At 35.9% G+C, this 27,978-nt stretch overlaps 1 protein-coding gene across 5 annotated transcripts in view; it reads right to left on the bottom strand.

The window, feature by feature from the left end:
- LOC127073242 (ABA-responsive protein ABR18-like) overlaps window positions 1-27,663 on the bottom strand; it is a 91,776-nt gene extending 64,113 nt beyond the window's left edge. Inside the window, exon 1 of one of the 5 annotated variants that reach the window (XM_051014380.1) lies at window positions 27,502-27,663. In XM_051014380.1, coding sequence (XP_050870337.1) covers window positions 27,502-27,626 — 125 coding nt within the window. In that variant the 5' untranslated portion in view covers window positions 27,627-27,663. Of the gene's footprint in view, window positions 1-13,289; window positions 13,476-20,877; window positions 21,017-27,434 lie in introns of those variants that run through there. The other 4 variants (XM_051014381.1, XM_051014383.1, XM_051014384.1 and 1 more) reach the window with 4 other exon arrangements.
- Between the last annotated feature and the right edge of the window lie 315 nt (window positions 27,664-27,978).

Raw genomic sequence — 27,978 nt, 5'->3', positions numbered from 1 at the left:
TAAAATAAAATTATTCATTATTTTATTATATTCTTAAAATAGAATAAAAAATAAAATAGAATAAAAAGATAACTTTTTTTTTTTTTTACTTTTTTTAATAAAACACAATAATTTTTTTTCTTCATATTTTATACTTTTTTAGTAAACAAAATAAATATTTATTTTATTTAAATTTTTATAATAATTAATATCTTAAATTAAATTATTTTGTTGTACATATATGTTTTTTTTATGTTTATAACTTAATTGATTTATTAATTAATATTAGTGTGAGTTATTTTCATTATTTGTTAGTTAGTGTTTTATTAAGATTTTTTTTTCAAAATAATCAAATTTTTCAAAAAATATCGAGGATGCGCCAGATGAATTGGCGCACCCCCATACCAATAAGAGGAGGCACCAGTAGCATTGGCACACATGCATTGGGCCTCATGAAGAGGCCTTAATGCTTGTGGCGCCTGCATTGGCCCTCATGGGGAGGCGTCAATGCCTCTAGCGCCTGAGTGTGTTTCTTAAGGTGGGTGTATGCGCCAATTCATCTGGCGCATACACCCTCTCCTATTATTTTTTTTATTTTAATTTATTTTAATTTTTTTAGTTATTTAATTTTTTTAAAAAAATATTTTTAATATGTAATATTTATTATTTAATACATAAAAAATAATAATGAAAAAAAAATCATTAAATATGTAATAATTGGTTACATTGGACAGACAAAAAACTAATGACCCGCCCGATTATAACCTCCTCCGGTTCCACATCCCCGTGCGTTTGTTTGTCTCCGAGATCTCCCACGATTTTCTTGAGGTGTTTGTGGTCTTTGGGTGCTGACCTGATCGAGCGATGGCTGGTTGGAAGGTCCGGCGGAAGTTCCGGCGGTATTTGACAGATGTGTCATCATTTGCTCCCAATATCCGGAGGGGCTCTGGCCAACGGCGCTTCCGTAATGGAGTTCGGTGCTCATGTCATTATATATAGTGTGTTGGGGTTGGGTGAATTGGGGACGGTATAGTTGCCCAAAATGGGCCATTGGGTCGTTTTGAAAATGAAGCAATGGTTATTGGGGCGTACTATAGTTTAACAGTGGTTGGGTGTTCATTGGTGGGGGACTACGATGACGTGACCCATATGAATCATCTGGGCTATACACGGTTGTGGTTGCGGGGTTTGATTCTTGGTTTTGTGTTTGGGTGGGTGGTATGAATGGATTGCGATGTTGGATGGTTGATTGTTGGGTGGTTGGCATGAACGGGTAGCGATGTTGGGTGTGTGGTTGTTGTGTGTATGTGGTCGGTTGATGTTGTGTGATTGGTTGTTGGGTTTGGATGGGTTCGCATTGGTGTTGGGTGGGTTCACATTGGTGTTGGGTGGTGAATTGATGTGGGGCATAGGATGACGAAGCAAGTTGGTGCGGATCCATCAAATATCGCAGCTCAAATACAAATTGCTGAGTTATTACAGACCTAAACCATGCCATATGTTGGTGTGTTGGTCTTGCACCTTGGATGACTGGTTCGTTCAAGATGTGTTGTCGTCGATTCCTCCATTGACGACACATGTCTTTTGCAAAGTCTCTCCAGTCAGAATAATCCCACTATGCATCGACCCTTTTTTGATGCCAATTCCCCAAACACGTGGGAGATTCGGGAATATGTTGTAGCATTCCGAATTGTAGTTTGACCAGATCACTTTGGGGCATTTCCACTGTAGTGAATCGGATAATCGGTGTCTTCGCTGTCCAAACTGCAGCATCGTCATGGTTCACATCATGATTCAGACCCAGATATGACCTCCAAACAAACTGTAAAACAATACCAAATCGTTAGATGGAAAATAATTTGAGAAGTATTTTTAAATTAAAATATAGTTTGGTAGGAGTATTACATTGTCATGTCCAATGTGGTCCAATAGATTTTGATAGACTACAATAGCGTGTTTCGGACACCTATTGTAGTTCATTCCCCTTACTAACCACCTAAGATAATAAAAAGAAGTGAAAAATATTATTTACTGTTAATTTAAATAATAAATATAATTAACTAAATGGTGAATGGTAAAGTATTAGACTTACTTGGTTGCAAAGGGGAACACGAATGGGTGCTCATTTATTAGGGCGAGCGACGACATTCTAGACCATCCCCAAGCTTGAAGCAAATAAGCACATGAAAAAAAAGTACAGGTATTATTTTTTGCAGTTCTACACATTGCACTATATAGATGGGCCAACACAACTGAACCCCAACTATAAGTGTTTACCTTATTAATGTTGCATAATAAAGGTAAATACATTATATTCACAGAATTACCTGTACTTTCTGGAAATAAAAAGTTACCAAATAAAATCATAATATAACACCGAGCTTTTATTATTTTCTCATACTCGGTTGAATCGTCGGACAATACTATACTGGCATAATATTGTTTTAGGTATTTTAAAGTTATACCTTGCCCCCTTGCTTGACCGGATGTGTCTCCCTTAGTTTTGTTGTCTAACAAAGGGGCACCCAATAACTCATTGCATATATTGTTGTCTTGGTTAACTTTCCCATTCACTGCCTTTCCGTCTATACGGAGACCCAACAACATGTACACGTCCTCAAGTGTGACGGTACACTCACCAATCGGAAGGTGAAATGTGTGGGTCTCCACCTCTCCAACAAAGCCAGAATAAACTTGTAGTCCACCGAGTACGAAACAATGTTTAGTAGATTTCCAAATCCAAATCCTCTAATATATGGTTCTATTAAAGGATCGTGGGGTACATATTCATGTACACGACATCTAAACCGCTTCGGATCCTAATAACAAAAAAGTAAGAAAATACAATTAGAAGAAGAAATACATACTCAACAAACACACATCTATTAGAAGTAATCCAAAACTAGAAACTAAAAAGAGAGAGATTACAAAGGTATAACACAAAGAAGATATGTATTAGAAGTAATCCAAAAATAGAAACTAAAAAGAGAGAGATTACAAAGGTATAACACAAAGAAGATATGTATTAGAAGTAATCCAAAAATAGAAACTAAAAAGAGAGAGATTACAAAGGTATAACACAAAGAAGATATGTATTAGAAGTAATCCAAAAATAGAAACTAAAAAGAGAGAGATTACAAAGGTATAACACAAAGAAGATATGTATTAGAAGTAATCCAAAAATAGAAACTAAAAAGAGAGAGATTACAAAGGTATAACACAAAGAAGATATGTATTAGAAGAAATCCAAAAATAGAAACTAAAAAGAGAGAGATTACAAAGGTATAACACAAAGAAGATATGTATTAGAAGAAATCCAAAAATAGAAACTAAAAAGAGAGAGATTACAAAGGTATAACACAAAGAAGATATGTATTAGAAGTAATCCAAAAATAGAAACTAAAAGAGAGAGATAACATACAAATGCCGAGATATTCTCGATTGTGTCTCTGTGTTCATCGCCCATAGTCAACAAAGACATGATTTGAATTTGCAAAGCTTGAGTTTGGTAGATGAAAGAAGTGTGGTAGAAGAAAATACTTGAGTATTGATGAAGATGATTTGATATTGTTGATATGAGAGACTATTTATAGATGAATAAGTGAGTAGGTTTGGAACCTAAAAAGAGTATGATTGGTTGCATGGAAAGGCAAGAGGAGACAAGAGAATGACAAAATTCAGCATGGAAGAGAAAGCTAGCATGTGAGGAATCTTCATGGCGCGTGTGAAGAAAGCACATGCAAGGGAAGTGGAGCCCTTGAGTTTGGCGCCTACATGTGATTTCTCACATGCAAGGAAGAGGCGCCCTTCCTCTTGGCGCTTTAGTGTAGGGAAATTGGAAGGGGTGCCCTTCCTAGTGGCGCCTGAGTGTTGTTTTGTGAAGAGGCACCCAACTCTTTGGCGCCTCAGTTACTTTATGGCGCCTAGGGAATGGGCGCCTAGGTTGGAATCTTAGGGCACAGAGCTCAGAGATTCTTTGATTCCCTGGCGCTTGTGTATTCTTTTCAATCTTTTCTCTGCGTGCTGGATTCCTTCAACTGCATGCATGGTCAAGTCTGAACAGACAATTACCAAGTTATCAATGCAACGACCAACTTACCAATGACCAACCTATTTATGTTGTGCAGTTGAACAACTTAGCAATGCATTCAGTTTTAATTCCATTCAAACTATCTACATATTTAATATTTCAACACAATGTCTTCCACACAACATTACATGATCAGCGCACATGTCGAAGGTGACATATTTGATCATCAGTTGTTCGGTTTTTCTTTTCGAAACACAAAGGTGACTCAGTTTACAATAAATCGACGATCAAATTTTTCACATCTGAAACAAAGAATAGAAAAGAAATTGCAGTGCAATAATGTGGGTCAGATCATCTATAAAAATCCGGTTTGGTTTGCAGAAAACCAGGTAAAATTTTATCAGAAGAAGATTCGAGATGATGATGATGTTCAACATATGTTTGGCAGTCACGAACAATCCGGTTACAACGATATAGAGTTGTATATATTACCACATCAACAACAATAGTCTCAGTACATTGATCAGTCACAAGTGTTTTGTGAGACTGATGACGAACAAGTTGAGGTGAATGTTCCAGACGATGAAGACGAGGAACCTGAGATTATGGTTGATTCGATGGTGAACGCTGAAGAGGAAGAGGGGCCAATATCAGCAAGTCATGTATATTGCCCACCCCAACACATGACTAGGTTAAATTTGGGTTCAGATGAACCTTCGGCAGATGTATGGTACAATCCTTACGTGCAAATGCAAGGATCTCTGAAATAAGGAGACACATTTCGCACAAAAGAGGAATGTGTAAAAGTCATTAAGAAATTCCACATGCAACTATCAGAAGATTTCAGAGTAGACAGAACTGACGCATCGAGGTATAAAGTTTATTGTCCGAATGAGCACTGTCTTTTTAGGTTGTCAGCTTCGTACCAGAAGAGGAGCGAGTCTTGGGAGATTGGATCAATGGGTCTAGATCACACATGCATGCTGACAAACCCAATGCATGATCATCGTAAATTAAGCTCTCAGCTAATATACGATGAAATATTGTCTGTCATTGGCGACAATCCATCGTTAAAGGTGAGTACAATAATCTCGCATATTATGGCAGAGTACGAACACACTTCATCATATAGGAAGGCATGGATAGCTAGAACAAAAGCTGTTGAAAAAGTGTTTGGCAATTGGGAGGAGTCTTACAAACAACTTCCAAAATACCTGTTGGCTCTAAAACACTATGTTGTCGGGACAATTGTCAAGATGGAAACATTGCCCGCATATACACTAGATGGTACGTGTGCTGTTGGAAATAGAATATTTCACCGTCTATTTTGGGCGTATCAACCGTGTATCATAGGTTTTTCTTTCTATAAACCAATTATACAAATTGATGGTACATGGTTGTATGGAAAATACAAAGGAACGTTACTGATGGCAGTGGCACAAAATGGGAACAACAATATTTTTCCGATTGCCTTTACCCTAGTTGAAGGGGAGACTGCTGAGGGATGGAGTTTTTTCCTAAGAAATCTCTGATTGCACGTTGCACCTCAGCCTAACTTGTGTTTGATCTCTGATAAACACCCCTCAATCATCAGTGCATATAACAACATTGACAATGGCTGGCAAAATCCTCATTCCACGCATGTGTTTTGTATTAGACATATTGCTCAGAATTTCATGCGAGAAATCAAAGATAAGACGTTGCGTAAGAAGGTTGTCAATGCATGTTACGCATTATCAGAACCTTTTATCAAACACTACCGCGAGGAAATAAGATTGCCGAACAAAGATGCGGTTCGATGGATCGATAGTATTTCGTTGGAGAAGTGGACTAGGGCATACGACAACGGTAAGCGTTGGGGCCACATGACAACAAATCTTGTGGAATCAATGAACTCTGTCTTCAAAGGCATCCGTAACCTACCAATAACCGCTTTGGTGCAAGCTACATATTTCAGGCTAGGGGCGTTGTTTGAAACCAGACGCTCAAAATGGAGTTCAGTGTTGCAATCTGGACAGTTGTTCAGTGATGCTTCAATGAAATTCATCAGACATGAAGCTGCCAAAGCAAATACACGCGTGGTTACGGTATTTGACTGAACTAAAGGTTGGTTTAGTGTTGCCGAGTCCATGGATCACAACAAGGGCATGTCGATGGGACAGTACAAAGTCGAACTAGATAGAGGTTGGTGCGACTGCGGAAGGTTCCAAGCCTTTCGTACCCCCTGCTACCATGTTATTGCGGCGTGCTCAAAGCTTCGAAGGGATCCATCCTACTTGCTATCTAAAGTTTACAAAGTCGTCAGCCTTTCAAATGTTTATAAAATTAGTTTTTCGGTAGTGGCAAAAGAGGATTATTGGCCAGAATATCAAGGGGACATCGTCTGGTACAACGAAGTTATGCGGAGGAAGAAAAAGGGTCGCCCTAACAGCACCCGGATTCGAACCGAAATGGATATGGCGAACAAAATGGTTAGACTATGTAGTTCATGCCGTCAACCAGGTCACAATCGTAATAACTGTCCTAGTGTTGGAACGAGCACAACCAGATAAATTCAGATGTACCTCTGTTGCTATATATGGAAAACTAAATTTATTTCAAAGTACCTCTGTTGCAATATATGGAAAACTAAATTTACTTCATAGTAGACGTCTGTGACGAAAAGACAGTTGTTCATAAAAAATAACACAAACAATTAAAACAACTAGAATACAAAAACTGTGCGATTACAACCATCAAAACAATTTTGAACATGTAATGCATCATCCTACGAGCGTCTTGGTCGGTCTTAATATCCACCCATTCGCGCATTTCTCCGTGTTGGTTGAACGTGGACACAAGCCATTGTATTCTTCTAATTCGTTCACCCTCTCCAATTTCTCCCTCTAACCAACTGTACAACGTCTGATTAAGACGTTCAAACGTATCTGTGTTCCAAAGTCGAACCTGTATCGGAGCCGCAACGATAGAAAATATTACATCAGCATTTCGTTTATGAATGTATGCATACATTGTTGAAACAAAGAAAATTGAAATTAATGGTTGAACTAGACTAGGAGATGAATTTGAGCGAAAATAATTGTATGCAAAGCATGGTATTTATAGAGACGGAACATCTATTGGACAAAATACATGGGCGCCAGTTGAATTGGCGCCCACATGACCATTACAAGCAGGCGCCACATGAATTGGCGCCCACCTTAAGAAACACACTCAGGCGCCAGAGGCATTGTCGCCTCCTCATGAGGGTCAATGCAGGCGTCACAAGCATTGACACCTCCTCATGAGGCCCAATGCATGTGCGCCAATGCTATTGACGCCTCCTCTTATTGGTATGGGGGTGCATCAATTCATCTGGCGCATCCTCTACCAAACTTGGTTATTTTGGTTTTTTTTTTAAAAATTGGTTATTTTCGAAAAAAAAATAAAAAATTTGGTTATTTTGAAAAAAAAAATCTTTTATTAATGTTTGCAACACATATTAATGTTTGTAAAAATATATATGTATGTTAGTGTTCAAATAATCCTGAGTAGTTCATATAATTTTTGATACTTTTTAGTTAATATTTATTTTATATGTATGTTAGTGGTTAAATAATCATGAGTAGCCCATATAATTTTGAATATTTTTTAATTACTGTTTATTATATATGTATGTTAGTGTATAAATAATTATGAGTACTCCATATATTAAATTAAATTGTAATATTCTGTATATTATAAATATATAATAATTTTTTTTAAATACGTAAAAAATGTTGCCAAGTGAAATATACTCAGCAAAGTTGTCAAGTGAAATACACTCAACAAAGTGTATGAGTTGCGAGGTGTATTACATTCAGTAAAATGTTGCGTTGTACACTACTGCTCTGCCATCTGCTCTGTACTGCACACTGAACCACTTTTTAAAAAGTAAGTTGTGAAGTGACATTCACTCAGCAACTTGCGGGATGATTTTTACTCAGCAACTTTCAAGGTGATTTTTACTCAGCAAAAATGTAATACCCTGTATAATATACGTCTAGAATATACATTATACACAACATTAATTGGTACTGATCCAACATAACTGCCTAACGACATAATTATATACATGTCCATAATATAAAATACAACATATGACACATGTCATACAATAATTCCTAAATAAAACTCTAAAAACTATGTTCAATATTTACAATTGCACAAAATTCACAGTGGAAGATCATAGTAAAAGCTTCCCTTGAAACATCAATGCATAACTCTCCTTGTATAATATAACCTGCAAATAACACCTGAAAAGCAACAACAATATTAAGGTGAGATAATAATCTCAGTGAGTTCTCATATCCTATGGGTCCACTCAGCTCTACAGGGTTTCTAATCGATTCTTACTCAAGTATTCATTTTCTGTTACTTGTGCATCACTCGCACCTTATAACTTAGACTTGAGCAACTAAGGGATAATCGCAATGTATGGAAACATGACACTTGAGTTCACATAACTTAATAAATCACTATTCGGATTCACGAAACATCAATCCTCGAACGGACTTACGTCTAAGCCAGGCTCGATTCACGCTCACGCATGCTCGTATGATTCAACTTTCACGTGGATATCGGGTCCTCTATAAGGCTTTATCCTTAGTCCAAGCCACCGTCACTCGTATGGGCCTCTAACCCACTTAGGGTATCTTTCATCGTATGGGACTCTAACCCACTTAGGTGTTCACCTTTCCCCCATGTCCATCATGGTTGAGGCTCAAACCCAATTGAGGCACGAATCATTGGTGCGACACCTCCACTTACCGCTTTACCTAAGCCTTTGAAGTGGTGTGTGCACAATCACAACCAATTCCGAATAAGTGATTAGGTCTTAATAACAAATAAGACTTTTGGAACAAAGGTTCCTCACCAAAAATATCAACTCAACTCTCATGGTATTCATTAAATACTAGGTGTTCATATCCATATATTCACATATTATTCCACATGTTCATACAAAGCATATTGATTCATAATCAAGCGAATACTTGTTCGCGATACACACTGAGGTATCATTGCGTCCAAGCATCACCATATACTCATTTCCATAACCTAGACTGTCTTTCTAAGTTATAACCCTAGGTTTCCTCACTCATCTTCATAAGGTTTTAAAACATGTTCATTCACATTCAACACAACAATAATATTTAACATTCATCATAATATAATTCATAGAATTTGGTATAAGAATAATAATATTTTACGTTATCTTTCTAATGCATCCGTCCGCGTCCAAAACGGAGTTACAAAACTCGAATAATCTAACAATTTAACTTAATCAAGAATATAGGTTAAAACTTGTTCCTTGCACAAATATTCAACAACAAGAGCTTAGCTTATTGGTAAGACTTGTACCATATCAACGAGGTCTTGGGTTCAACCCCTAATGTTGGCATATTTTAATTTTCCATGGAATTAATTCATATCAATTGATTGACCAAATGGAACAATCGATTGAATGGACAGACAAATTGGTCACACTATGTGGAAGAGAAGTAACTATGTGGAAAGAACTTACCAAATGAGTTATGAGGTGAGGTTGTGTCCATTGTAACTTACATAATGAACAAATGTCCAACAAAAAGGCTAGAAGGTATTACACCAAAAGAATGTTGGTATAGTGTCAAACCTAGACTAAGCCACTTGAAGATTTTGGATCCATAGAACATAGACATGTGTTGATCAGTTGAGAAGAAAACTTGATGACAAGTCAAGCCAGATGATCCTGATAGGATATCACTCAACTAGTGGATACAAACTGTTTGACCCGGTGAATAAGAAAGTTGTGATCAACAGAGATGTGATCATAAATGAGCTTAAGGAATGAGGCTAAAAGGAAAAATTCAAGAAGGATTTAGTGAAACTAACTGTTTGACCTGGTGAATAAGAAAGTTGTGATCAACAAAGATGTGATCATAAATGAGCTTAAGGAATGGGGCTGAAAGGAAAAAATCAAGAAGGATTTAGTGAAGTTGACAGTGAAGTTCGACAAGATGAAATTATAGGTCGAGCAGGCACAAGCAGACCTTAAAAAACAAGAAACATGCCGACAAAGTTGCATGATTGTGTAATCACAACAGATGATGTGGTATATGATGAAGATGAGCTAGTACATTATTGCTTCTATGAAGATATTTAGTTGTTCAATGCAACTGAGGCATTGAAAGACTCAAAGTGGGTGCACGCTATGGTGGAGGAGTTAAAATCCATAGAACACAACAAAACTTGGTCACTAGTTGAATTGCCACAAGGTAAGAAGGAAATTGATGTGATATAGGTGTATAAGGTGAATCTGAATCCAAAGGGAGAAGTAACTAGACACAAGGCAAGACTTGTAGTAAATGGATTTCTTAAGAATGAAGGAATAGACTATGATGAAGTTTCTGCACCTGTTGCTAGGATCGAAACAATTAGTTTGGTTGTTGGTCTAGAAAACATGAATAATCGGTCCATGTGTCAAATGGATGTGAAATGTTCATTCCTGAGTGGCCCTCTAGATGAAGAGGTTTATGTAGCACAACCAGTTGGTTTTGTGAAACAAGGCCAAGAAGGAAAAGTATACATATTGCATAAAGCCTTGTATGGACTCAAGCAAGCTCCAAGAGCTTGGAACAAGAAGATAGATAACTTTCTAAGGGATAAAGAGTTTATAAACTTCACAACTTGTCATGGTGTGTATGTTAGAATAAGCAGAAGTGAGTTGATTATACTTTGTCTCTATGTAGATGACATGTTGATAACAGGTAACTGCAAGAAGGGTATTAAAGATTTCAAACATGACTAAAGTAAGGAGTTTGAAATGTCTGAATTGGGAAAAATCTCATACTTTCTTAGTACCGAATTCTACAAGAGTAGTAGAGGCTTGATGATGCATCAAAGCAGATATGAATATGAAATACTCAAGAGATTTGAGATTGAGGATTTCAATGCAACTTCGAAACTAGTTGAACCAAGATTGTAATTGACGAAAGATTTGACTGAAGATGACGTTGATCTAACATAGTAAAGAAGACTTATTCGATCATTAAGGTATCTCTGTTACAGAAGGCCTGATTTAGCCTATAGTGTAGGCATGGTATGTAGATTCATGCAAAAGTCAAAGATATCCCATCTTGCATCCACGAAGAGGATACTAAGGTACCTCAGAGGAACATTAGATTATGGAATTTTGTTTCTTACGGTAGATGGAGGAAAAGAATGCAAACTTGTTGGACACACTGACTATAGTTTGTATGGTGTTGCTGAGGATAAAAAATCCACATCTGGATACGTGTTCATGTTAGGTGGTGCACCAGTTGCTTGTAGTTCAAGAAAGAAACCTTTTGTAGCATTGTCATCATGTGAGGATGAATACATAGTTGTCTTTGTATGTGCATGCCAAGCAACATGGATGGTGAATTTGATCGAAGAAATTAAAGGGAGGAATCATGGAGCAATGACCATAAAGATTGATAACATGTTTTCTATCAACTTAGCGAAGAATATGATAACACATGGAATAAGTAAGCACATTGAAATGAGATACCATTATCTAAGAGAACAAGTAGCGAATGAAAGGTTGAGCCTAAAACGTTGCAAATTAGAGAATTGAATTAGAGACATAATGATGAAGGTTGTGCATGTCGAATTGTTCAAGAGATTGAGAATAATGATAAATGTAGATGGCTTAGACACAATGAATTAGGTGGTGTATTAACTATATAATTCTTTTGGTTAAGTAAGATTTTACTCGACAAGTTTTGAAGTCTGTATGAAGTTGTCGAATAATTTTACTTTGACAGAGTCTAAGAATCTGTATATTCAACATAGTCGAATCAGCTAGAATTCGAAAGAGTTGAACTTATTATTTTTGTGTATAACAACTGAGTTAGTTATTTAGAGATTACTTGGAGTACAAGTAATCTCATTATAAATATAAGGAGACTTTATGTAGTTAGAATTAAGTCATCACTATGTAATAACTTTTATAATACAATTCAGTGCAATTGCATAGTGAAATACATTCTTCTTCTTTCTCCCCAATTTTGTATTCTCTAAAATTGGATTTTTCTTTTCTTTTATCTCTTTAAATCTAAGTGCAGAGTATAATCATCTTGAAATCAATGTGAGGTTGATTCACTCAAACAAAGGTTGGAGAACAAGAGGTGTGATCAATAAAAAAGATTGATTCTTGTTTATTAAGATTAATTCGAATTATCTCTAAGGTTGGGGTTTAATTCTTACAATAATTAAGATATTTAATTTTTTTGTTTGTTTTAATATTGATTAGTTTATTTGTGTTTCCTTAATACTACTCAAAGTATCTGTTTGTTTAATTCATGTGTAGTGCATGATAAGAAGATTTACAGTTTGATCATGAAATCAAAAGAAGCACAATAACAATCCAACAAGCTATTTGTGAAGCTAAGTCATGAAAGGAGAATATGGTTGAACCAAATGTCTATACTGTGAGTAATTATGGACGCCACACATTAGATAAAGAAATAACTTATAGGTTCTAATTGGCGATTCAATGCTTTTTCGAAATTTAAAATTGTGTTCTTTCAAATTTAAGAGATATCTTATTCGAAGTAAGTTCTCTGATATATGTTTATTCTTTAGTTTGAGAGCAACGAGAGATTATGAATGTTAGCGATAACATTTATATAAAAAGATAAATGTTCACTCAAAGTTACTAAACTAAAGAAAACAAAAGTATTATATTGGATATGCTTTCATTTTGTATATAGTTGTTGATTATTAATAAGGTGGGATACAAAAAGATACCAAACTTCAAAGTTCATAACCAAAAGGAACAAACACTTTATTACATTGGAAGCTAACATGTAGTATTAAGAAGACACCAACAAAGCTAGAAAGGAGAGTGATGATTGTATCATCAGTTGTAATTAGGATTGGCCAAAACGTAACCCTCAATGGCCTTGAAAAGAGCATCACCCTTAGCCTTGCCTTCCTCAACTTCCTTTTCAATGGGCTTAGCATCTCCTTTTGTATGATATTTAACAATCATCTTACCAACAGATCCACCATTTGGACCTTCAAACAATTTGGCCTCAAATGATATCTTCTCAACTATGTCCGATATACCGACTCCTCCAACTATACTGTAATTATATTCCAACTTTGCATCATCAATGGCTTCAATTTTGTGCAACACGTACAAGGTCTGTCCTCCTTCAACAAAAGTGAGCTTCTTGACGGTGCCTGGACCACCATTTCCTTCAACGATTTCAACAGTCTTGATTGAATCAATAACCTTTGGAACGATGACATCAGCGTCATGCACGACCGCTTTGAAGAGCTTGGCAGGAGGGACGGTGGAGGTGGTATCATTCTCATATGTGAAAACACCCATGATTATTGTTAATATGGTGATGATGAAGTTGTAAAAAAAACAAGTTTGAGAAGAAGATAGTATGTTGGCATATGAAAGCTTTCTATTTATAGGCACTTACTCTGTGCCTTCTTTGCCGACCTCAATTTATTCCCCGGCTGCTAATAGTGTGACTTTGTTGACTCACCGTCTCACTATATACACACGACGCACTTTTATTTTATCAGCATTCGTACTTCTAGATTATAATCAATTTTATTATGGATCATTTTCAAAAATTGTGTACTGTTTGTTTACATTGAATGTTGCGAATTAAATGATGAAACAAACTTATAAATTCATGCAGTTGAATGTGGACTAAAACTAATGATGCCCTTCTAGAAAAGGACATTTTATTTTTTAATATAGGTTTTTATTTTAAGATTTAATATATTTTTATCTTTTACAAAGTTCAAGTTCTTCCGAAATCTATGTACAAAGATATATTTAAGATAGTATCATCAATTGTTGGCGTGAAATTTCGACATCATACTTATTTTGAGAAGAAAGGGTTTAAAAAAATCTTGAGAAACTAGTGATGGTTTATAGCATTTCGATAGATAGAATCTTTGACCAAGGACATCGAAATATCCATATAGAAACTGAAGGTGAGGATTTGGAATATTTTCTTAGATTATGTTCTTAGGAGTTCATCTATATTTAAGAATTTATGTACATATGTCTTAGGATTCACTAGCCGATCCTTTAAGTAAACTTTTCTAAAGAGACTAGTTGTTGCTTACTAAAATTTGGGGTAAAGAAATTGGTGCGCCTATTGGGACATTGTGCTAAAAAATTTAACTTCACAAGTATTGTATTTTTTCTTTTACAAATTGCTCTTCGTGAATGAAATGTTCTTGATATTTGTGAGTGTATGCTTTTAAGAAGTGGAAAAGCTTTACCTAAAATGACGCGTCCTCTTACAGATAATATTACTTCTAATTCACAGAACAATCCCCAAAATATAGTAGAACAACTAGTCGAATTGACGGTTGGAGAGATAGTTGTTTCAACACATATTAGAATAACTGCTTTTGTGGCGTCATCGACACCAATCATGTCGACACCAACACAAGAGGCTATTCCCTCTCCATAACCAGGGAGTCTCCCACTTAACACCATTGTTGTAAGACCAACTTTAGGAGACCCTATGATGCCATTTTTTCCAAGTTTCACATTCCCTATGGACAACAAAGAGTACCTACATGGTATGTCAACAACAATGTTGACATGCCTTCATTCCAATGTGTCGACTTATGCAGATAACAAATGGTTGTTGTGCTACCATTAAACCCATATCCTGCCTCAGGTTCAATAATCAATAACCCTATTCGAACATCGCCACTGCTGGGGGCATCAAACTATGCTCCCCAGGTCGACTTTGAACACAACATCTCTTATGTCGATGAGGTAACATATGGACGAAAGTAACCACGAAATGGTCAACATGTTGACCCAACATATTGGTACGATGTTCAACCCCTTAATTCATAACACCATACAAAGTTATAAACTATTGGCTAATCATATGATTCGAATAGACGATTTCTTTGGTGCCCCTCAGGCCCAAGCGAGGCCAATTCCTCAAATCTCAAATTACAGGCAGGTAGAGACACGTGACAATAGGTAAGCCCCTTTAAACCAAGGGTAACAATAGGTGGGACTTCGACACACTGAACCTCTCATACATAGAGAGGATGAGGAATACATAGGTCAAAGCAACCCAAAGCCAATAATGGTTAATAGAAACCAGGATGCCGACCAAATACTTAAAAATGTCCAACAAAATAACTTTGGAGGGGAAACAACATAGAAAACGTGGTCGAACAGATCCTTATCCAAAATGGCCTTAACATTGGCCTCCATAGGCCTAACTTTGTGTCACCTCTATCAGAGTACGTTCAACAGACATAACTCTCCAGGGGATAGAAAGTCCCTAAATTCACCAAATTTTCTGGTGAAACAAATGAGTCTATAGTCAAACAGGTCGTCAGATATCAGATTGAGGCATGAGACATAACCAATGTTGAGAATTTGAAGATGAAATACTTCCTAAGTTCTATGACAAAAAATGAATTTACATGTTTCACCACACTCCCTATTCATTTCATACATATTTGAAGTCAACTAGAGAGACTGTTTCATGAGCAATTCTATATTGGCCAGTAAAAAATTAGCCTTAAGGAGCTGGCTAGCATTAGGCGTAAGATGTCTGAGTCAATTGGTGACTATTTGAACAAGTTTAGACCTCAAAGCAAGGTGCTTTATGCAAGTCCCTGAACATGAGTTGGTAGAAATTGATGCAGGTGGTTTAGAATATTCCATTAGGAAGAAGTTAGACACTTATCATCTTAGAGACATGGCCCAATTGGAAGATAGAGTTTGCTAAGTTCACCAACTAAAAGCGGAGAAAGCAAAGTCGAATAAGTATAATAAAAAAGAAAATGTAGCCTATGTAGAAACAAATGGTTACTTAGAGTCATAATTTTTCGACGAAGGTTTCGAAGAGAACGGCGTCCATGTGGAAGAATTAAAGCATGAGCCTCCATATGTTTGTAAATTATTAAAATCGTCGAACGGAAAAAAATCTCATCGAACCTAGAAAAAATGATAAGTTTGTCACTAAGATGTATACTCTTGATATAAAAAAATGTGACGAGATTTTTGATTTGTTAGTTACTGATGAGCAGATAATAGTGCCTCAGGGCCTAAAATATCCCCCATTTAGAATAAAGGAAAAATAGAGGTTTTTGTAAGTACCACAATTTTTTAGGTCATAAAAATTCCCAATGTGTGCTTTTCAGGGCTTAATAAGAGTGGGGTTTTAATCTAAGAAAATAGATGTTTGAAATAAGCTATTTTGATGTTTGGAAGTGTTATGATGGTTTTATAACAATTAAAGACCTTCAAAATACGTTAAAAATGTTTTTTTAAAGAAAAAACAATAGTTTTTCGGAAAAAAATTGCACAATATGTAGTGCTACATAGGTGCTTGGTGTCGCTACATACATGCTGGGAGCCGCTACATAAATGATATGTATCGACTCGAAACTGGCATAATGTTTGTTGCACTGTTCGGCGATTTCGGCCATAACTTCTGTTCCATAAGTTCAAATGAGACGTCGTTCGAAGCATTGGAAAGCTAACGCGCATAGATACTTCATGAAACTACTTGATAAATGTGTTATATGAGTTTTGGAAAAAAATTGAGAAGATATTTATGACTATTCTGTTGTTGCATGTATGACTAATGATCTAATTTAGGAGATTTACTATAATACATGAGTTGCACTAAATTATATGATGTCGTGCTTATGTGAATTGTTGTGGTGTGGTAATCCAGAGACATGATTACTTTAGTTATGAATGCATTTATGTTAGGATTAGAGAGGGGTCTTAACGCATTGATTTAATGATATGATCATATATCATAAGAGTTGTGTAAAGAGGCATGTCTGCTAGTTCAGAGAGGGGACTAGTGCCTTGTCCCAAGCTTAGAGAGGGTGTTCGGTGTTCATAGAGATTGGAACCCGGTTCGCATGGAACCAAATGTTAAGTTGATATCACATGCATATGCATAGAGTTGCATAGTCGAGTTGCGTTGCATAATGAATTATATGCATTTTGTTTAGTTGTGAATGATTGATGAGTTTGGGTGTGAGAACGTATTGTGATATATTATGAATGATATTGTGTAGACACCACTAGAATATTACATTTTAGCCTCTTAATTTAGCGTCGATCACCGACACCGATGCTATTAGCGTCGACCATACCCACGTTATAAAGCCATTTTGTCATATTGTATAAAAAATAGTAGCGTCGGCTGAACTGACTCTATCTAGCTATATACATTTTTTATTTAAAGTCGTTATATTCTCTTAATAGTTTTTTTAGTGATTAGAGTTGGCTAAGTCGACGCTACTGAATTTACCAGTTTTAAGTATATTTAAGTTTTGGACCCATAAAGAATCAAGCTTGAGACCTTTTGATAGCAAAAAAATTTACATTATTTTGCTTACCAGTACACCATAATGTTATGGTTTTTTGGTATTGTTTAGAAATGTATATATTTAAAACTATTTTCATTACTAATTGCTTTTGTTACTTTTCTTTTTTTTCTTCATTTTATTTTACCCTTTTCTAACTATTTCCTTTTCCCTCGTTCCCTTTTCAGTTTTCCCCTTTCTTTTTTATTTTCCTCATTTCATTTTATTTTTTCATTTTCGTTTCAACCCTGAATCAAATGAACACAAAATCAATTGAAGAACTTAATTCTGTTTCAACTCCAAAATCAAATTTAACCCATAATTAATTGAAGAATCAAGTCATTTCCATGGATTTCTAGAGTTTCCATTTCAATCCCTTTTCATGGAGTTCTAGGGTTTTCATTTCAATCCCATAATCAAATCGAATCAAGAATCAATTGAAGATTCCCTTTCCGTTCCAAGCCTTTTCCATGGAGTTTAGGAGTTTAGGATAATCAATTGACTCTATGTTGTTATTACCAACTAACATGTTACTATGATGATGCCATGTAGTCCCTATTTTATGTTATATGAAGTTTCTTTTTTATTTCTCTTAGGTTCTTTATTATATAGATTCGGAAAAGTTGATGATTCACAAATTTATTGATTTTTTTGGTTTACTTCAAAGTCGCCTAAACCTACGCTAAAGATAATTATTGACTTTTCTTGGTTGACTTAGAGTCGGTTGACCGATATGCTAAACTTTGTTACTGAATTTCCTTGTTTGAGTTTAGATTCGGTTGACCGAGGCTAAACTAAATTATTGTTTTTTCTTATTGACTTTAGAGTCGGCTAGACAAACGCTATAACTAATCATTGACTTTTTTTGGTTGACTTTAGAGTCATCCAGGCCGAGGCTATACGTATTTGTTGACTTTTTGTCTTTTGAAAATTTTAGCATCGACCATTATTAGTGTCTGCGTAGCCTCGGCTTAGTCGAGGCTAGTTAGCCACGGTCTATAATTAGCCAACGCTACTTCGTAGCTTCACAAGTTTTATCCAAGGCCCGACACTGACGCTAAGTCCGACGCTAAACCCATATTAGCATCGATTTTTAGGCCTTTAGTATCCACTAAAGGCCGACGCTAATTGTTGTTTTTCTAGTAGTGAGAATATGTTATGTAGATATCCTACCTTGCAATGTAATGCCTGTTATTATTGATTATGAGGTAACTGACTAGCTGCTTTAGAGTTAGTGGAAGGCATGAGGTTGCTTCTTCATATTTCTTTCCGCATTTAGTTTACGTGCTCTGATATGTAAAATTGGGAACATTTTGCGAATTTTGTCTAATATTTTCATTAGAGAGTTGATGTATACTCTCATGTTTGATAATTTGATGTTTTTAGGATATTTCACTTATGGGTTTGATATGTCATATAGTACATTTGAAGTTTAAATGATTTATTTAATGCATGGTTTATTATGATCAATTCCGTTACGATGATATCCTAAGTGAAGGTGAGCATGTGATGACACCCTAAGTGAATGTGTTTATTGTTGTTTTTATTTGATAAAGTGTTACAAGGCATGTATGTTTTGAAAAGAGAATATGTGACATCCTATTTGATTGTGTAAATACTTTATTTTTATTATATAAGTATGCGTGGGGAAAATAGGGTGTTACATAGTTGGTATTAGAGCAGGTTGGTCCGTTCGGCCAGGTTTTCATATGTTGTTTGTTCCTTAGTACATGGTGCTTACTTATTTTTCTAACCGCTTACGAGCGAGATTGAAGCAAGTGGGGGAAAAACTTTTGCTTCTCTGTGTTATTGCAAGTGTGAAGAGTTGGTTCAGCGAGCCACTGGTTGCAGCAGTTCAGGCGATGTCGAAGTTGTGTTGTTCCCGAAACTGAAGAGGCCGTTGATTCGAGATTCCTGTTTGCCGGTCAAGTTAGGATGTCTTTGAAAGAGAACAATCAGACATTGTTGAGGGTTTCTTTTTGGAGAGTGAAGAGAAATGTGACGACTAGTGATGTGTCAGTAGTGTGTAATTCCTGATGTTTTTTCTAAAGATATTTGTGACTTGCCTCTAGAGCGTGAGTCTGAGTTCGATGGAGGTGAATAGTTGATATTTATATCTACTAAGCAAGTAAAAGAGTCTGTGAGAGATGGTGCACAAGAGTTTGTGATGTTAGCTTCGTTAGAAGTCAAAGGCAGGTGAGTAGTTCACGATCTTCCTGTTGTTTTTTATTTTTCAGAAGTGTTTCTTGAAGACATCAGTGATTTGACGCTTGAGCGGGAAATCGAGTTTGTTATAGACTTGGTACCAGATACAAGTACGGTGTTGATGGCTTCTTATCGAATGTCTGTTTTAGAGTTGAATGAGCTAAATAAGCAATTAGAAGATTTGTTTGAGAAGAAGTTTATTCGCCCGAGTGTTTTGCCGTGAGGTGCGCGATTGTTGTTAGGAAGAACGATGGTAGTATAAGGTTGTGTGTCGACTACCGACAGTTGAACAAAGTACTATTAAGAACAAATATCCACTTTCGAGGATTGATGATTTGATAGACCAATTAGTAGGTGCTTGTGTTTTCTTGATTTGAGGTCCGGTGATCATTAGATTTGTGTAAAGGTTAAAGATATTCAAAAGATTGCTTTTAGAATGAGATATGGTCATTACGAGTACTCACTGATGTCGTTTGGTGTGTCTAATGCTCATGGTGTTTTCATGGAATATATGAGCATAATCGTTCATCGGTATTTAGACAAGTTTATGGTTGTTCACCAATGCATTGTCAAGATCAAGATTCAAACATCGTTTGAACTTGAACGAATTTGTAAATCTAGAATAAAGGTCATAAATTTTTCTTAGTTACTATGTTTAACAACAAAACTATTAAAGATATGCTTTCATTTGTATTATTAGTAAATGATAATATGAGATACAAAGATAACAAACCTCAAAGTACATAACCATTAGAACACTTTATTACAGTGGAAGCTAACTTGTAACAAGAAGACAGCAAGAAAACTAGAAAGGACAGTGATGGTTGTATCATTAGTTGTAATTAGGATTGGCCAAAACGTAACCTTCAATGGCTTTGAAAAGAGCATCGCCCTTAGCTTTGCCTTCTTCAACCTCCTTTTCAATAGGCTTAGCATCTCCTTTTGTATGATATTTAACAATCATCTTCCCAACAGATCCTCCATTTGGACCTTCAAACAATTTGGCCTCAAATGATATCTTCTCAACTATGTCTGATATACCAACTCCTCCAACTATACTGTAATTATATTCCAACTTTGCATCATCAATGGCTTCAACTTTGTGCAACACGTACAAGGTCTGTCCTCCTTCAACAAAAGTGAGCTTCTTGACAGTGCCTGGACCACCATTTCCTTCAACGATTTCAACAGTCTTGATTGAATCAACAACCTTTGGAAGGATGACATCAGCGTCATGCACGACAGCTTTGAAGAGCTTGGCAGGAGGGACGGTAGAGGTGGTATCATTCTCATATGTGAAAACACCCATGATTATATATTTGATAAAAAGGAGTTTGAGAAGAAGATATGTATGGATGTTGGTGTATGTGACTTATGAGCATAGGAAAGCTTTCTATATATAGGCACTGCACTGCCTTCTTTGTCGACCTCAATTTATTCCCCGGCTGCTAATAGTGTGACTTTGTTGACTCACTGTCACAAACATGACAAGCTGTTGGTCCATCGTTTTCATTTTTCTATTCAAACCATTATCTATATACTTTTCTTTTATCAACTTTCATGCAGCTACATAATCAGTTTTAATTACTTTAAAAATGCACCAAATCAAATTTTAACTTGTAAGATAAGCATTGTCTATATACTCTTCTTTTATCAACATTCATGCAGCTATATAATAATAAAAAGTTAATACCGCTAACTTCATACACGTTGCATTCAAATTCAATTATCCTCGACGGATCAAATTCAAGAATTGTCTACTGTTTGTTTACATCAAATGTTGTGAATTAAATGATGAATAAGAGGTATAAAGTCATGTTGTTTAACGTGGACTAAAACTAATGATGCCCTTCTAGAAAAGGACTTTTTATTTTTAAATAGTTTTTTATTTTAAGATTTAATATGTTTTTATTTTTTACTAAGTTCAGTCCTGGCTAACATAGATGGAGCATAGCTTCAGTCTGTCGGTTGAAGTTACTAACTGATTCCTTTATAGGATTGACAACTTGAGCAATTTGCTTAAGAAAGGGTTCAAAATCTAAGACAAAGTTGACAATAGACTCGGGTGCTTCTGGTATGTTCAACTTTGATAGAAATCCCTTGATTTCGAAGATGGTAGCGGGGTTGTTTTCTATGGTCTGAATCAGATCCATGTCGACAAGTTTAGACTTCAATTGTTGGAACAATTCAGCGAACACGTAACTAGGAATATTTGTGCAAGCCTCAGATGAAGCAGGAGATTTGTAAGCTAAGGTCTCCTGGCTATTTATAAGTTTCTTGAAGGCTTCGACTGGGTTTTCCTCTTGATTGTCTAGCATTTCCTTTGGATTAAGGGTCAATCCAGAAGTGTCGAAGGAAGAGGTAGAGTGCGGGCTTTCGAGAGATTTGGACCCACACTTTGGAGTAGGAGATAAATGAGTGTGTTCTTGCTAATCCTTATTAGATTGAGACCTAACTAGGTCTTGAATTTTCTTAGGTTGACCAACATCTGGAGTCTATTCGACAAAGACATTAGTTTTTTTCCCCTTCGCAGAATCAACATGGTTTGGAGTCTTCGGTGTCAAAGCCCTTTCATCTGGGCCAGGGGATGGATGCTCAGGCATAAGTTCTTCAACCTGAGGGGAAGGTTGTTCAGACATTTGTTTGTTTGGCCCTTCAGATGCAGGTTTATCTGGTTGAGCCTCAATTTATACATTGGTTGAGTCCACATTTTCCTCGATTGCTCATGCTGATCAAAAATTGTTTCACCACCTCCAACGTCATTGTTTGGTTGAACTGATGGTGAACTCGTTGCTACAAGAGTCATCCACTTGATGCTGGAAATATAATCATGACATGATAAGTTGTCAGTCTTCCCTTGAGGTCTTGGAAGTTCGACACTAAGAGACTTCTCCTATAAAAAGAGTTGAATCATAATATGAAGTTTAGGTTGAAATTAATAGAAGCTGAAAGAAAGTAGTGGGTAAGATACCTAAATAGTTTCCAGATTATGACTCAAGTGAGCACTTCCTGGGTTGTTTCCAGGTTGGCGTGGCGTTGTTCGTCTTGTCTTTTGCTTTGCCAGATGAGGAACTTCATCTTCCTCATTCCCTTTATCATCGAAAGTAACAACTGACTCTTTTTTATTCTTTTTAGGATCGCCCTCAGATGTTATTTTCTTGTCCTTTTCTTCTTGTTCTGTCGAAGACCAAAAGATTTACCAGGAGCCTTGCTCTTCCCTTGATCTACAAAATTTGAAGTTGCAACTCTAATGGCTACGTCAGTTTGATATTTTAGAGGAATGGGTGGATTCGACTACAAACTTTCATCACTATCAATATCAAATTCCGCATCTTTCTGTGGAGACTAACATGTTCGACAAATGTTAGTAGGACGAAAGATAAATTTGAAGAAATGAGAGAAACTAAGAAGCAATATGCCCCAACATTTTTTTCATTGTCAGAGGCTTCAGTGAGTTTATAAGAGACTTAAAGTCTTAAAAAAGTTGAAGGTATACAAAAATACATGTATGGCATTCTTTGTTAAGTCGAACCTTCTTTTATTTTTGTTGGATTCTTGTTATGGTTCCTTTGATGATGTTGGATTAAGGGGAATAGATGAAACAATTCGACATGAGTAAGTAAAGGAGAACATAAAAGAAAGTTTAAATTTTTTCTAAGAGTCTTATAGTTCACCTTCTAAAATGGGTTCTAAGACTTGGACATGTTCAACATCAATATGAAGATGGTCTCTATAATTGTCCATGTGATGTTTTGTCGATACTAATCTATAAAAAAGTTTTTCCAGTTCATTGTTTAAAGTTCATAAAGAACCACATGGAAACCAATCTAGAATTAGTGGTCGAAAGCTAAACCAAATTCATAGGTTGGCGAGGGTGGAAGTTTAGAAAAATTAAATTTTAAAGCAAAATTGCATTTGTTTTCGACATAGGGAGAAATTGTCAAACATCCAATTTTTCAATAATTGTATGTTTTAAAAATACATCATAAACGGTTCAACGAATATCACATGGGTTATATAAAATTTTGTAGTATCTTTGAAAAGCTTGAATTTCTTTGACGTGCATACCTTTGTTTTTCTTCTTTGGTCTCTATAGAAATGACAATGCGTCAGTTAGGCACTAGATCATGAGTAAAGGATATTGCATGCCTTTATAGTAGTCGGACCACCAGTCTTCGAAGTCTCTTGTGTAGTGAAAAGAAGGTGAGAATTCGATAGGGTTGAGGAATACAACCTTTTTCTTGATGAATCTTATACACTTCTCAAGCCACTCTTCATTTGGCTCATCAGTGACAATGAAAGGCAATTTATTTTTTTGGAATGAGAGATTTTGGTAAGAATTGACTTAAACCAACCTACCTAGCTACCAAGTTTGGTTGATAGGCATATGCCTTTATACAAGATTAAGAAGAACAAAGTTTGGTCGACAGTGGGTGAGGTTGAAAGTATTATAGTAAAATATTATGAATCTCTCTTTGTTCTTCATGCTAATAGGCTGGGAATAGGATTCTGAACGAATTTGGTCCATGACTCTGACTAGCGAAAGGTGCCATGGTTGAGACAAAAGATTTACAGTTGTAAAACATATCAAAATGCGTCTCGAACACTTCTTTTCATGCAACTTTGCCATCATCTTAGGTAATTTGGGCAAGCCTTAGGACTTCGACACTCCTCTCTAAATTAGGAAAAATATTGGCTCTGGGAGAAGGTTCAAAAGGTGGCATTAAGCCACAAATTTAGGAGTCAAATGGAACCAGACACTAAGAGGCTTTCAAGATGTTCCCGTTCCTTGAGGTCAAGAGAAGCGAACCCGAAATATTCATAAAGACCATACAGTATCAGTTTGTTGAGACAAACATCACTCTTTTCATGGAGCTGAGTAGCCAGAGGTATAAATTTTTTTGGCCACTTGAAGGAAGCTGGAGCAAACAACATAGCAAGAAATCCAATACGTGAGGAAAGTTGTATCTTCTTGGGCGCCTACATCCCAGTTGAAGCATAATGTTCTTCAATGTACGTGTTATAACTAGGGTGAGCTAACGTGAATTTGGGCTGGGTTTTGGTGATCCAAGAGAGTTCAAAGGGTTCTCCAGTTGGTTGAAGACCAAGAATTGATGTTATGTCAAAAATCATTGGGGTTATCATTCCATGTGGTAAGTGAAATGTAATTATCGTAGATTCCCAAAAGAACATGGCAAAAACTAGCATGTGAGAGTTGTAACTAGGGCCAATTCTTGATAGTTGTATCAAGTCGAAGATACCTTGATCTTTACATATTTGTTCTTTCTTTTATTGGACCTTATTCAGGATGTGTGAAAGGTTGTTAATCGAGGGAGATAATCCAAATACAAGGTTCTTCTGGAAAGCTGAAATCAAATGGCTTATTCATAAACACTAAGGATTCACATGTAGGATAACTTGGGAAGAAGTGACCCAAAAGCTGGAGTTACCTAATGTGCCTAGGTAGAGGACTCATGAAAGCATAAGTAGTACTTACAATAGAATAGGGGATCAATACTTGAGAATACCATGTTTTTCTTTTCTCCTCTTTCATATGAGGCTTTGGGACATAAGTGAGATTGTCTTTGAGGATGGGGCATATGATGTCAGCAACATAAGAAATACTTGGAGCACGCTTGACAATAGGACAATAATCCATTGTTGATTCTTCGAAACTTTTGGAAAAAGAGTTTGAGATACGAGAATGAGAGTTGCAAAATCTTAAAGGAATTTCTAGGGGTTTGTAGAAAAAATGATGGAAGAGAGAAAGAGACGTTGAAGGAGTATATAAATAGCCATCAAGAGGAATAACTTTTCAGTTTCTCTTTGAAAATTTCCATGACAAATGTCATTTTATGATGGACATGTGGCATTTATTTTCTTCGAAAAAATTTAAGTGGACAAGTGTTTTTTTAATATCATTTCATTTCATAGCCCATAATTATCATATGAAATCGAAGTAATGATGACAGTCTGCACGCACGTCTATGACATGGAGGTTTGGTGAAAAGTAGTCATGGTGGCTAAAAATGTCTAATTAATGTAACGTGTACATGCTTTTCTGCATAATGTCGAGCAACTACTAAAAATGCACCTTTCTTCCATTTGATATGATCAAAAGTAACATTTTTTGGGGGCATATGTTAGCTTGGAAATTTTAGCTGAAGAAAATCAACAAAGAATGGTAATAACTACGTTGAAAATACTAAGTGTCAATAGCTTCGACATACTAGCTATGTTGACTAAAGATGGTTCCACTAACCTATCATATGAGTCGAAGCAAAGGATGGTTTGGAGGAGTCTCAAGCTCTCTCTCTCTCTCTCTCTCTCTCTCTCTCTCTCTCTCTCTCTCTCTCTCTCTCTCTCTCTCTCTCTCTCTCTCTCTCTCCGGAACATGGTCAAAATCTTAAAAAGGGTTTCACACATCAGATCTTTGACTAGTGTCGAAGTCCACATGTGTACCAGTTGTTAGGGACTTAAAAGATTCTTAAGACCAAAGACTATGTGATATAAATATGTCTCAGCATTATGGGAGTTGATCAAAGACTCTCGACAAAGGCAGTTAAGAGGTTCAAAGTAGTTATCGACATGGTTATCAACATCATGTTTGGTTTCTTCAGCAATTTTTATCTATGAAGACCAAGACACGTGGAAGAGCGCCAGAGTATGGGAACACACGTATTAGAGTACGAGTCGAGTGCTGAAGAAGTAATTGTTGTCGATGGTTATCAATGTAGTATTATATAAACATACTTCTTGCATAGATTTAGAGGTCGCAATTCTTATCAGATATTCCTATAGACCTCAAAGTACCCGAGTCACTGTGAGAGACAAGTTTGAGAGAAATATCTATGAAATTACATACCGTTTCTTTTAAGTCTTTCAATTACAACAATTATTTTATAACATTTCTTGTTATTTTCGTTTATCATCTTTATCCAAAGTTTCCTGCAATTAGCATTTATACTCAGTTCGTTAGCATTCAAGCATTAACTTTTAAATCACAAACACTTTTCTCTTTGCATTTCTTCTACACAAAAATGTTCTTGAGATTTTTCTAGTTAATCTCTTAAGTAAAATAAACTTGTGATTATTTACTAAATTTACAAGTAAACAGACATCACCGAATCATTGTTAAGATCAAAATTACAAGTAAACAGACATCACTTAATCATTGCTAAGATCAAAATTCAAGCATTGCATGGACTTGTTCAAATTTTTAAAGCTAGAATAAAGATCATAAACTTTTCTTAGTTGCTAAATTTAACAACAATACTATTATAGATATGCTTTCTATTATAAGTTATTGGTAAAGTGAGATACAAAGATAAGAAACCTCCAAGTTCATATCCAAAAGGAATAAACCAGACATTAGAACACTTTATTACATTGAAAGGTAACTTGTACTATTAAGAAGACAACAAGAAAGCTAGAAAGAACATTGATGATTGTATCATCAGTTGTAATTAGGATTGGCCAAAACGTAACCCTCAATGGCCTTGAAAAGAGCATCACCCTTAGCTTTGCCTTCCTCAACTTCCTTTTCAATGGGCTTAGCATCTCCTTTTGTATGATATTTAACAATCATCTTACCAACAGATCCACCATTTGGACCTTCAAACAATTTGGCCTCAAATGATATCTTCTCAACTATGTCTGATATACCGACTCCTTCAACTATACTGTAATTATATTCCAACTTTGCATCATCAATGGCTTCAACTTTGTGCAACACATACAAGGTCTGTCCTCCTTCAACAAAAGTGAGCTTCTTGACAGTGCCTGGACCACCATTTCCTTCAACGATTTCAACAGTCTTGATTGAATCAATAACCTTTGGAACGATGACATCAGCGTCATGCACAACAGCTTTGAAGAGCTTGGTAGGACGGACGGTAGAGGTGGTATCATTCTCATATGTGAAAACACCCATGATTATTGATAATATGGTGATGATGAAGTTGTAAAAAGGAGTTTGAGAAGAAGATAGTGTGTATGTATTGTTCTGTGTGTGACTTATGAGCATGGGATAGCTTTCTATTTATAGCCACTTTGTTCTTTGCCGACCTTAATTTATTTTCCTGCTGATGATTCACCGTCACAGTTGGTGGCCCATTGTTTTTAATTTTCTGTTAACAAACAACCTTTATATACACACGACACACTTTTGTTTTATTAACATTCATGTTTTAGATAATCAATTTCAACAAATACGATTTGCCTGCCGGACTGACCCAATCAATTCAGAGACCCTATTCGAATTTTAAAAATAGACCTAAATATATATATATATATATATATATATATATATATATATATATATATATATATATATATATATATAATTTTAATGATTAAAAATGACAAACAAAAGATAA

This window comes from Lathyrus oleraceus, chromosome 4, assembly GCF_024323335.1.
Source record: "Lathyrus oleraceus cultivar Zhongwan6 chromosome 4, CAAS_Psat_ZW6_1.0, whole genome shotgun sequence".
Taxonomy (NCBI): domain Eukaryota; kingdom Viridiplantae; phylum Streptophyta; class Magnoliopsida; order Fabales; family Fabaceae; genus Lathyrus; species Lathyrus oleraceus.
The sequence above is the reverse complement of the archived record's forward strand: the minus strand, read 5'-3'. Positions and strand labels throughout refer to the sequence as shown.